The sequence below is a fragment of the Pinus tabuliformis genome, chromosome 9, assembly GCF_031772625.1.
Source record: "Pinus tabuliformis cultivar Carrire ecotype Pingquan chromosome 9, CPIR1, whole genome shotgun sequence".
NCBI classification, from domain to species: domain Eukaryota; kingdom Viridiplantae; phylum Streptophyta; class Pinopsida; order Pinales; family Pinaceae; genus Pinus; species Pinus tabuliformis.
The window spans coordinates 171,091,748-171,105,277 of NC_142307.1; the positions used below are offsets into that span (position 1 = coordinate 171,091,748).

Sequence of the window (13,530 nt, forward strand, 5' to 3'; positions counted from 1 at the left end):
CATCATCACATGGTCCTTCCATATGAACATCTTCATCGGTCCATGTCCACGAGCTACATGATTCGGACTTAGCTTGATCATCATCAAGTCTAACCTCCATCATTGTCAAATCTTCAACATCTTCGGTCACCAAGACTTCCTCTTCCCGGTCTGCAACCTCATCTATTGTCTGACTGATTTGAAGAAGTCCATCTCGTCCAAGCATCACATCAATGCCATCTGTATTGATCACTACGAAGTCCAGCTGACCTCTACATCTTTCCAACTGTACGGGTACATCTCGTATCATGCCAATTGCCAAATTCCACGAGTTTATACCCCAATCCTCCATAGTAGATATCAGCTCCATTTCTCCTATCAGCCGTGCCAATATAAGGTTATATGGTCCACCTGAGTTTGCCAACGCTTGAACATTTCTGCCACAAATATTCAAAGTTACAAGACCTTGGTTGCCCTCCATACCTTATCTTCACCTGTCAACTGCCAGCTCCGACCGAGCTCTGATACCACCTGTCACGCCCCCAATCTTTTTTTCTTTTATTAGGGGGGGTGCGGCACCACCAACGCTCACTTTTCAACAAGTTTACGTTGTGGACTACGCCTCAACCATTATAACTCAACGTTAATATGATATAACCGAGACCTTAGTCAATATAACAAAGCCTTTAATTACTAACTTATAATCCACATATAAGTTTTAACCTTCGCTCTTCAACAATAAACCATTCATAACAATCTTGTATACAATTTAAATCAAATAACAAACTGCAACATCCATATGAATGGGAGAGGCAACTCCCGAATTGAGTCTGCCCACATAAAATATATTATAATAATTTCCAGAATTACAATGTAAGTGTGCCGGGCAAAGTCTGCAGCCACACTTAATTCCTTTTGACAAACCCGGCAGTCTGCCGTGCATACAACCTCTGCACTATTAACCAAGCGCGTCAGCACTTATATAAACCTGCAGAGTTATATATATATTATTGTCCACGTATCAGTCCTCTGATCTGTCCACGTATCAGTCCTTCAGCAACCACTGGACTGATATATCGAACCCGACAGCTTGCTGTGTAAACCTTTGCGCCGTTTTACCCAAGCGTTCCACGCTTTTTCTAAACCGGCACAATGACACATCCAACTGCCCGAATTCTATTCGTCAAAACCCAGCAACCTGCTGTGTTTGTATATCTTCCCGCACTGTCGACCAAGCGCACCAGCGCTCACATAGACCGGTACAATATACACTCAGCCGCTACCCGAATCCTGACTTCCAGTCGAGACAACCCACTACGTATATAAACTCCTTGCGCTGTTGCCCGAGTGTGCCACCCACTCATATAACCAGCGTAGTCATATACTCATGCCGTTGTCTGTAATACTGAACAACCCGTCGTATATCCCTACGCAATTACCGAACCCTCAGATAATTCTGCGCCTTATGTATATACAAACCGCTTGTCCAAATACCAACTTCTGCTCTAACTGTAACTTCTCGTTCTCCCAAACTCCAAGTAGAAGTCCTTCGCATTCTCTTCGTCATGCGCATGAGTTATGTGCATAAGAACTGCGCATTTCTCACTTGTGATGCGAAGACCGAGCGATGGATTAATGATCAAATGAACCTCCATCACATGTTATTTATATGCCACGTCGAAGGAATACGAACGGGTGTCTTGGCCTTAAGGCCGACACCATTTTCTCTCACCATATGCCCACGACTGCACCTTTAACACGTCGGCTGTTCATTTGTATTATTCTCCATCGATATACATATACATATTTCCCTTCGTATGTTTAATGGCCTCCACGTCATTTACATACAAGTCCAAACACGCATATATTATGTTTTAATTCACGCATATCTCATACATGTGTACAGCCATGCCCATATAAATGCCATTATATGGATGTTCATGCCCATACATATGTCAGTCTTTCGCCATGTGTCAACGTATTTTGTCCCATACGCATCCTTTTTTAATGGCTGCTCCCTATAACATATGTCGGCTCTCATTTGTCTTATTCATATACGCCCTTTTCATATTTTAATGGTTGTTCCATACTCCATATAAAGCCACGTATATTTATTTTATTTCATTTCTTTTTATATCGGCTTCATTTTATAACATATACGTTCCTTGTAATGGCCGCCCATTATATAAGTCCCGTATATATATTATTTCCACATATCATATTCTATTCACGCACATATTTATATGTGCGTTCAGCCATATAACATGTAGCTTCGCCCAGCACTTAGCTATATCGATTATCATGTGCGCTCATACCACATATGAGCTCCATTATCGTGCTTCTCCATATATCGTTCGACACTTGGCCACATTCCGGCCAATGTGTCTCCATATATCTCGTCGCACTGTTCTTCCACACAGCTCGCCCGTTCGTCTTTGTCCATCGTACCGAACCATGGCTTGCCATACCTAATCGCCAGCTTGGGTGACCGCACCGCTAGCTCGGGTGTCCGCACCGCAACTTCCGGCTCGTCCAAGTGTCGTAGGTTCGCCCCTCGTCGTGTCGGAACGCGCCCGACGTCGTGCACGAGGGCGCCCGCCCATCGTGCATGCCTGCCCGAGATTCGAGGGCGTCACACTTGTTGTCCTTGGCATGATTGTTGTTGCATGTTAGTTGTCCCTTGCATGCTTGTTGTTGCATGCTAGTTGTCCCTTGCATGCTAGTTGTAACATTGCATGCTTGGTGTATTTGCTGCTAAGTACCATACAACTGTCCTAATGTTAGTTAGTTATCCCTTGCATGCTGCTCTCCTTCGGAGACAGATGCTCCGGCTGTTTCGGCAATTCTCGACAGTTCTAGTTGTTCTCGGCAATTCCGGCTGTTCCGACTTTTCCGGCAGTTCCAGTATTTCCGGCTTTTCCGGCAGTTCCGGCTTTTCCTGTTTTTCCGGCAGTTCCAATTTTTCCTGCTTTTCCGGCTTTCCAAAAGTTCCGACTTTTCCAGCAGTTCCGGCGTTTCTGGCAATTCCGACGTTTCCGACTTTTCCAACAATTCCGGCAGTTCCGGATCGGGCAACGTTATTCCTTATGATCTCTCCTCCTACTAAAACCTAAGGACAAGTAGAGAGAGGAAGAGACCCCAAGTGTGTTGAAATGACTTGAAGGCCACCACTATTTATACTAAAACATTGAGCACATGTGGGGTTTATTTGGTTGGTGGCCAACCTTGACGAATTGTCATATAACGCAAATAAATTCATAACTCCATGAATACTTATCGGAATCAAATGATCTTTAGATCAATCCTACACCTCTCGATGAGAGGGATCCAAGAAAAATATCAGCTACCATAAATAAAATGACCCACATGGAGTTTGGCCCTAGTTGCCAATTTTAACACTCCCTCTCAACTATGGAGAACTCCATCCGTTGATCCATATGTCTGACTGTACTATCTCTGCCATAAGTGCCCTATACTGCGCTGATCTATTGAGCTCTGCTCTGCTGAACCATGAAGAAGAAGAATTGATCGAGAATGTCTCATACCATTCTCTATTGACCCGAAGTCAGTTTCATATGAAGAGAGTGTGTCACATCACTCTTACTGACCCAAAGTCAGTTTTATTGATCCCAGATCAATATCACAAGAGAGTATCAAAAACCACTCATACTGATCCCAGATCAGTTTCATTGATCCCAAATCAATGTCACAAGAGAGTGTCTCAAGCCACTCATACTGATCCCAGATCAATTTCATTGATCCCGGATCAGTCACAAGAGAGTGTCTCAAACCACTCATACTGATCCCAGATCAATGGAGGTCATCCTAGCATAGGGAGTACAGTAGATACAGCGATGCGTCCATCGATAGTACTACTATAGTCCCTATCCCCATTTCCCTGCTCATTGATCAAATGAGAGGTACTTCCCATGAGTCTCGGACTACATGGGTAGGATGCCTCGACAGGAGAACTAATCATCCTCTCCACAAGAGAACAAATCATCCTGTTAGTGGATACCACGGAGAACTAATCATCCTAGCCCACAGGAGAACTAATCATCCTGTTCCATCGTCACCACGGAGAACAAATCATCCTGGCCCACAGGAGAACTAATCAGCCTGTTCCATAGTTGCCACGGGAGAACTAATCATCCTGTTCCACAGTTGCCATGAGAGAACTAATCATCCCGGCCCACAGGAGAACTAATCATCCTGTTCCACAGTTGCCATGAGAGAACTAATCATCCCGGCCCACAGGAGAACTAATCATCCTGTTTGTAACGCACCACCAGGGGAGGGTGAGTTACCCTGTGGTCGTATGTTGCTCTAGTAAGTACCCCAAGCCCCCTAGAGCTCCCAGAGCTCAATGCACGCAACATGCGGGACTATTATAAGAAGGTCTCTCAACGACTCCAAGTCGTTCGGGAAAGTCACAGATTTGACCTTTCCCTGGGGCTTTGACAAAATGTGTGCGACCTGTACATCAGTCTCAATGCGATGGAGCCTCTTCGCTCATCGACTTACCATATTGCAGATAAGGCAGTAACTGATCTCTATCTACTGGAGCAATCATCGAATACGGGATTCCTTAATAATCAAATCCCCCCTCTGGTTGTCACAGAGAATCACAGTGGTATTCATCATGTGTACAAACAACTCACTTAAGAGCTTCTGCAACCATGCAGCTTCACACGAGATCATACTCATAGCTAGGTATTCGATCTCGGCGGTGCTTATAGCAACCGACTTCTGCTTCCTGCTCATCCATGATATCGAAGCAGAATCCAAAGAGAACTAGCACTGAGAAGTGCTCTAGTGATCCTCCACACTGCCTGCCCAGTCAGCATTCGAATAATCATGCAGTTTCATATTTCCAGCAGTGTATCTCAATCCATGAGAGATTGTGCCCCGAAGATATCTCAGAAGATTCTTGGCACCAATCCAGTGAGGCTCAACCAAATATGAGCTCACCATGCTAACTGCAAAACATATGTCCGGACGGAAGTTCACCAAGAACATCAACGCGAATGAGTTTATGAAACTCAGAGGCATTTCCCAAATCTGGTCCGACATCACTACCATATAACTTCTAAAAGTTAAGTTCCTTGAGGTAGTCACATGCTTGCAGTTTATCATTCCACATCCGGAATCCAACTCCCTCTTACTTCTACAAATGAGAGGGTCTACACCTATTAGAAATAGGTCGTCCTCATAAGGTGTCAGTATGAGAGGTCTATCATCCACAACTTTTGGGTAATGGTTTGGATCGGTTTCACTCCTAGTGAATCTCAGCTTCATCAGACAACTATCAATCCTCTCATACTATGCCCGAGGTGTTTTGCTTCAAGCCATAGAGGACTTTCTTCCACCTATATACATGAGATTCCCGATCATGAATCTCAAACTCCTTGGGTTGTTCCAAACCTGTGGACCTGCTGCATGAGGGGAATGGTCCCCTTATAAGAGTTTCCTTCGGTACATCTCAAACATGTACCTTCATGCTCTACTTGAATTCAGACATCCCTATTCACCATTTGAATCACATCAGGCAGGCCCCACAGGTAGACCTCCGGTGTTATAGATGCAATATGTCAATTGCATGATCCCCAATGGACCATCCTGCAACTTGATACAAATTGCCAACCCTAAACCCATGAGAAAAAGCATCTTTGAAAATTCTACTTTTTAACACGTACCTTTCCATCGATGAATGCCACCCTGAAACCTTTGACTTCCATTTTCCGAGATGGACACCAGGTTCTTCTTGCGATTAGGTACATAAAACAGATTCTTGTAAATGAATAGAGTTACCCTCATTCCATTGAGGGGTAACATTCCCTACACCCTTTTCGGGATAGGTGGCATCAACTCCAAGTATAATCCCACGATTGTTTTCGTCTCTACCAAATTCGAGAGAGCACCCTTCTATCCGATGAGGTGCCTTGAAGCACTACGATCAATAAGCCAGATTCCCAAAGAATCTGAAGGAGAGGGCCAATACAAGATAACGCTTCTTTATCTTATCAAAAACAACATTTGATTCTTCATAACTGGGGTTCCTTGCTTTCTATGAAGAGTCGGCCATTTCCTTAATGACCTGCATTACCTATCATTCCTTTGATCATTGAAGATGTCCCTAGAATGATTGCTATCATCATCAACTGATGTGTCCGTGCCATTCGGACACCCCTTCGCATAATGGCCAAACTAGTTATCTGCCTTTCCTTCACCCTGAGATCCGGTCTTCCAATGAAGTGATCTTTAGATAGGCCATATTTTGTTGCGCCATTCTAATAATATTCTTTGCTTCGACTTCACCCTTGGTGAATTTGAAGACAGATGAGGAATCCACTAATCCTTTTGTCCTTTCTGAACTGTCTTTGGTGATTTCTCTTTCACTCTTGCTTGGGCATTGTCTTCACCTCAGCTCTAATACCATGTTAATTTTAGGTATGTTTTATGCTTAGAGCAATTTATTTCAATTTTCACAGTTAGCTCCATTTCTTTTCCAGATTAGCAATCACATAAGCATTAAAGTAAATTGTAGATAGAACATAAACATAAATCGCAGAAGACAAGCCAAGACAAGAGGACACAAGATGTGGTGCTCGCGAGGGACAAACCCCAGTGTGGGGAAACCCTTGATCAATTCTTCTTATATGTTCTTCAATAGTTCAGCAGAGAGAGAAAGAGAGATAGTACGTTTACAATAGAAGTCAACACTTTGACTTATCTAGATAAGAGCATAGATCATCTCTAAGAAGATGATACATGAGATCAGTTGAAGACATGTTGCTTCAACTAATTCTCCAAGGTGACTCCTTCACCTATCGTTGTGCTGCATTTCATCATCACGCTGCACCTCATCGCGTTGCACCATGCTGCACCCATCATCACTATGCTGCATCTCATCACGCTTCATTAATCATGACTGTACCCATCATTGTACTGCATTATGTGCCATTGTTGCACCATGTTGCCATCCTGACCTATGTGTTGGCTGCAGCTTGCTTGCTTGTTGTCCCTAGCATGCTTGTTGTCCTTAGCATGCTAGTTGTCCCTTGCATGCTAGCTGTAACATTGCATGCTTGGCGTATTTGCTGCTAAGTACCATACAATTGTCCTAATGTTAGTTAGTTGTCCTTTGCATGTTGCTCTCCTTCGGAGACAACTGCTCCGGCTGTTTCAGCAGTTCCCGATAGTTCTGGCAGTTCCAGTTGTTCCCCACAGTTCTGGTAGTTCCAGTTTTTCCAGCAATTCCAGTAGTTCCGGTTTTTCCGGCAGTTCCGGCTTTTCCAACAGTTCCGACAGTTTCGACTTTTCCGAATTTTCTTGCAGTCCCGGCTTTTCTGGCTTTTCTGACAATTCCGGTTTTTCTGGTTTTTCCAACAGTTTCGGCTTTTCCGGATTTTCGGTACTTCCGACAGTTTCGGCTTTTCCAACAGTTCCGGCTTTCCAACAGTTCCAACTTTTCCGACAATTCCGGCTTTTCTAGCATTTCCAACTTTTTCGCAGTGCCGGATTTTCCGGCTTTTTTGGCAGTGTCGGCTTTTCCAACAGTTCCAAATCAGGGCAACGTTATTCCTTAGGATCTCTCCTCCTACTAAAACCTAAAGACAAGTAGAGAGAGGAAGAGATCCCAAGTGTGTTGAAATGACTTGAAGGCCACCCCTATTTATACTAAAACGTTGAGCACATGTGGGGTTTATTTGGTTGCTGGCCAACCTTGACGAATTGTCATATAACACAAATAAATTCATAACTCCATGAATACTTATCGGAATCAGATGATCTTTAGATAAATCTTACACCTCTCAATGAGAAGGATCCAAGAAAAATATCAGCGGCCATAAATAAGATGACCCACATGGAGTTTGGCCCTAGTTGCCAATTTTAACAGCGTCACACTCTCTCATTGACCATTTGTGAACATTTGGAGTTTTGGAGTAGCATTGAAGAGTTGTTTGATTAAAAATTATATATCTTATGTAATTTTTAGTAAACTAAGTTAATGAATTCAACCTAATTCCAATCATGGTTGAGGCCAAGTTTGAATCCGAGTTGATCCTCAGTCAATTCCAAGGCTAGGTCCAAGTTTTCAAACATTACTTGATGCCAACATTTTATCCATAATGGTGATTTAGCTTATAAGAAGAATGCCTAAAAAGTTAATTTGAGTCCAAGTCTAAGTCCGAGTTGATCCTCAGTCGATTCCAAGGCGAGGTCCAAGTTTTCTAACATTACTTGACACCAACATTTTATCCATAATGGTGACTCAACTTATAAGAAGAATGCCTAAAAAGATAATCTCTTAAGTTTACTTTCAATTTACGTAGAATCTAATCCCACTAAACCAAAAATGATACACCAATTCCAAAAGGGATATAAGTATCCAATTATGTGCCCTAACTAGATGATATTTTATTCTACACCAATGCAAGCAAGAAAATCTTCTTGCTCTATAAGAATACCCTTGATTTATTCACTAACAAGTGCTTAGGGAAAGATCCAAACAATGCATAGTAGGACTCTAACAATCATACCCTTAATCTACTAAAATTTATTATACGTGCTTTGAGCAAAAATTGTTGTTTACTCTATTGTGAGCATGCTTATTTTGAACTTTAAAATTTGAACACATGGACACAATGATGTACAATAGGTTGGCTCAAAAATGGATGAACTATTTAGTGTTTATTTATTGTAATCTTTGTTTCCAAAATAAACAACTACAGAGCAACAAGAATTCTATTCTCATAGTTTTTTATGAGGTCAACTTGACATCATATTAAAACGTCAAGATCAAGGATCGAACATTTGCAGCAAAGGCCTCGACTAGTTAAATAGAGGACATAAGACAATAGCACAAAAGCTTGAGGGGAGATGATTAGGTTCCCACCCTTGAATGTGACTTTAATTCTATTCATTTTTTGTTGATGCATGTAACTATGTTACATCATACATGTCATATGTAGTTGTAGATGTAACACAATATGTTTATGAGACCTAATACGTACATTATAATTTGGAACGTCATTTATGTGATTGCAGTTTGCAAACTAAATGGCAAATTTGTTCATCGAATATAATTGTCATTATTTTTGCAATCTTTTGAATAGTATATGCATGTTTGCTTTTCGGGATTTTGCCAAGGTTTTGAACAACTAGTTGACTCTTACAGCTTGACTAGCACTATTTTTGGCAATAATATGCTATAATTAATTAGCAAGTTACATGTTGATGCTCTCACAAAAGAATGATGGAATAAAAATAACCATGTATCTATGCACTACAAATATGCATCTGTTCCATGCCAGATTGAAATTGGATATGGAAATTTCATTATTTTCCATACGGATTCTACTTCAGTCATCCCACATCAAGTTGGATTTTAATATCCCACATGACAATATGTATGTATATATGTATATGGAAACATGCTATGTACGTATCCTTCACATACATTGTGCATAAGTTTTATAATCTGGCATTCAAATTTATGAATCTAAACAAAAAATCAAGGGTCTAATCCATGTGTCACACAACGAGTTATAATGAAAAACAACCTGAACAAGACTGAAATATCACAGAAGTTGTGTCTATACCTCAACAAAGTAACTCATATAATCATGATGTTCGCAAAAATCTCTTGATCTGATCCTTCAATGATTGCCCTAAGGTTCTCAAGTTCTTTTACATTCTACTGTGACTCTGAGTTATTTCACGTACACCATTAAACATTCAATACTGTACTCTGTGATTAGCAAACCTAATGTTTAGCTGCTTTAGAAATTCAATTTACTCTTTATAGGTGAAGCCAACTCACTCTTGGAAGGATCTTTGATAGTTTGTGGTGAATGAAAGATACAAAGGTGCTACAAAACCAAATGCCTCGCTTACAATATAATTAGTAATTACTAATAAGACAAAGATTTACACAAGCTATAATGTAGAATGATAATTTGAATTTACATCTTGATTATTATATAGATATGGTAATACCCTAAAGACATTCCTTTGATTTTGGTAGCAAAAAAATCCAAGTAAACCAAATCTAACAGAATAGAAATTTGTCACAGGCTAAAAGGAGAAATGTTTACCAGAAAAAACTAACCTGCTAGGCAAGGCTCCAATAGCATGTTTTACCTTTCCACTGAATCCAGCGGTTAGAGGGGGTTGTCCCAAACGAACAAATGGTGCTAGCAAAACAACTAAGGCAATATCAACAGCGACGCCAACAAGTAAATCTGCAAGATAGAGTTCAAATTCTGCCCAAAAGTCCTTTCCTCTTTTCTGAACTTCCGCAAATGTCGCACAACAAGAATCAATCATTATCTGCATGCATAATGAAACACCGTGGCAAATTATGCAGTGCGGTCAAAAAAAGAACAGCATGCAATTTTCAATAAAAAATTTGTTTTATATTGTCTGCATACAAGAAATGATCCAATGGGTGCAGCAAGACCTCTACAAAAACTTTAAACAGAAAACTTGGGTCAGCTAGCATGCGGTTGCGTAAAGCAGCGCTTCCTCGAATGGCTATCCCCAGAGGCCACGCCGCTTCCTATACAATCGAATCAGAATATAACTGAGAAAAAAAAAAGCATCATTATGCTGGTAATAAAGGCAAAATAAATCCAAGTACCACAAATATAATATTAAGTATAATTTAAACACACGAGCATACTTGTAAATCCAAGTATCTAGAAAGGAGCAATTGGCGTAAACCAACAGCTTTGGCAGCTTCTGCCATATCAGATGGAAGAACAGCCCCTCGAGCCTCTGCCTTTTCGAATACTTCCTCTGCATTTAAAATGGGTCCAAATTCATCTTCACCATCATTCCCACCTTGATCACCCTCATTGTCCCTGCCACCACCTTTTCCCCCTTCTCCTCCCCTAAAGTTTCCATTGTCATTCCCCCCAAAGCATCCTCCGTCACCACCATTATCAGCATTTGAACCATCTTCTTTAATATCTGCATTGTTTCCTATTCTTGACTGAGATAGGCTTAGATCTCCTCCAACCATTTTCAAAGGAGCAGTGACAACTTCAGGATCTTTAACTGATTCAGAATCAAAATCCATCTGGCATTTAACCCTGAAAGGCCTACCTGCCTTAAATATTCCTATTGGAAAGTTTATAATTAACTCTATTGTATTTTTCTCTCCTCTACAACGATTAAATCTTTTGGTTCCAAATATGAGGGGCCTTTGAATTTCAAATCTGAAGGCATTTGAAACTCCATTTTTGATTGAATTTCCAAATTTAGCTTGACTTGTAAAAAGTGAAAGGCTTGCAACCTCCATGCAAGTACTAAAAAGACAGCCAGGCATATTTAAACTCCACAATATGAAATAACGGGGAAATGAAAAAAAAAGACAATCCACCACTCTGAATATCACAATTTATTCCAAACTCTTAGCCTCCTCGAAGTCTATAGTTCTAGCTTAAACTAGACCTTAAGCTATAGGGGTGAAATTTATTTGAGCACCAACTTCAATAGCCTTGAAGTGTCTCGTTGGAGTACACAAGATTTACAAGGGCCCTATCATACCGCCAGAGACAGCTTCTCCCGAAAAGGAATACAACGAATCCGACTTTGGCCTTGTGAAATAAATGCACGAATACACCTGCAACTTGACACTCAACTCTGAGTAGAAAAATAATGGATTTGATGCGCATGAAGTCACTGACTATCCCGTGTAGACTCGAAAGCGCTGAAAACTTTTTAACAAACCGATGCGTGATACTATAATTTAAATGTGCAGATTAGCTGGGCTTCGCTTCCTCTCAAACAACCTGAAATTCGAAATTTTGCTTAAAATGAGACATTCAAATTCAAAATTTGAGAAATGCTCTATCAATTTAGTTCAAATACGATAATGAAAGACCCATGCAGCTATAGAGCTTAAAAGCACAAATTTCTTATTTTTCATTATTTAAAACTTCAATGATGCTACAAAGCTTTAATTAAACACACTGAAAAATCGAAATGCACATGATTAACTCCATCAAAACCATAAAACAACTCCTAGTCCTCCTTCAAACTCATAACAGGCCATTCTAAAGCAATTAAAGCATTAAAAACTTAACTTCTCACTTTATTCATGTAAGACATCAACTGTGATCTCTCTTAAAGCCACCAAATCTCTTGTTTTACAAACCGAGAAGGTAACGACGCACTAAAACCTCTAAAATAAAAGAACAAATAGTCATAATAAACTCAATTTGATTATTTAAGGCATAAAAAAAACTTAATATTTCATTTCATTCATGTAAAGCTTCAACTGTGATCTCTCCAAAAGCCACAAAATTTCTTGTTTTACAGACAACGACACAGTAAAACCTCCGAAATCAAAGAAAAACGTTTCCAGAGTAAATGAAAATCGATCATTTAAAGATTCTACTCTGTTCCTTTCAAAACTGCCTCATACCTCGTTTTCCAGCCCTGAAAACCCCTGCATGCGATTAAAACCACAATGTTCAAAGAAAAAACTGCTCACAGAGTGAACTGGATCCGTTCAAACTCAGCAGCTGTAAAACTTATACTCATTACAATGCTCACAATGTTGCGAATCCGCTCCTTCGGCTGGAATATACTGGTGGAAGTCGCATTATACGTTGAAGTAGGCACATGATATACTAAACCCTTCTTGCCGCTTTGTCCGAGCGAGTCCCTCTGAGATCGAGCAATCAAATACAGAAATGTTTTATTTATTTAACTCCTCTTACGCACAATCAAATACAGAAATGTTTTATTTATTTAACTCCTCTTACGCGTCCTCGCTTCCGTAACATACCAAATTATCAAATATAATCAGGAGGTTATCTTTTTAATCCAAGAGGTTTAACTTGTGCCCTATATCTAGCTGTCTGAGCCATTTTTATTAGGGTTTCATCGTTATGAAGATGCGGTGGTCGTGGTCATGGCCATTCCTGTGACAAAAGGAGAAAGCGAATATCATTTAAACAAATGAATGTGATTAATTTTGAGAGTGGCGAGTATCAGTTTTTTTACCTTACGAAGCCTTATGAATCACTTTAATATTATACCCCTAATTCTGCATGTAACATGGGTGTATTATACCAAAATTCTGCATGTAACATGGGTGTATTATACCAACCTAATTTGTAGGTAACCTACTAAATTTTTTAGGGGTTTTAAAATTTTTTTAGAATGTAAAATATTATGCGTAAATAAATTGATATCCATATAAATTAATTAGCGTAAATCTTTAAATAACTTATTTAAATTGCAAGTTGAAATATTTTTTAAAAATATAAGGTTTAAACATTTGATTTACACAAATTTTTCTACTTATATTACATAAAATTATATTAGTCATATGTACAACTAACTAAACATATATTATAGCTGACATTACTAAACATATATTACAGCTGACATTACTTTACTATTTAGAGAACAAATTATTTTTATTTTTATTTATTAATAGTTTATTATAGCGGACATTATTTTTCTACTTTACTTTACTAATAAATTTATGTGTCGACATCATGTTGAGCAGAAGGACAAACTTACACATTG

General features: G+C 39.8%; 1 protein-coding gene across 1 annotated transcript in view; it reads right to left on the bottom strand.

The window, feature by feature from the left end:
* Window positions 1–12,860, bottom strand: part of LOC149147661 (protein RETICULATA, chloroplastic-like) — a 59,480-nt gene extending 46,620 nt beyond the window's left edge. The window contains exons 1-4 of the mRNA XM_089445699.1: window positions 12,416–12,860; window positions 10,667–11,780; window positions 10,445–10,543; window positions 10,094–10,314 (exon numbers count right to left, since the gene is read on the bottom strand). Coding sequence (XP_089301825.1) covers window positions 10,094–10,314; window positions 10,445–10,543; window positions 10,667–11,314 — 968 coding nt within the window. The 5' untranslated portion in view covers window positions 11,315–11,780; window positions 12,416–12,860. The remainder of the gene's footprint in view (window positions 1–10,093; window positions 10,315–10,444; window positions 10,544–10,666; window positions 11,781–12,415) is intronic.
* Between the last annotated feature and the right edge of the window lie 670 nt (window positions 12,861–13,530).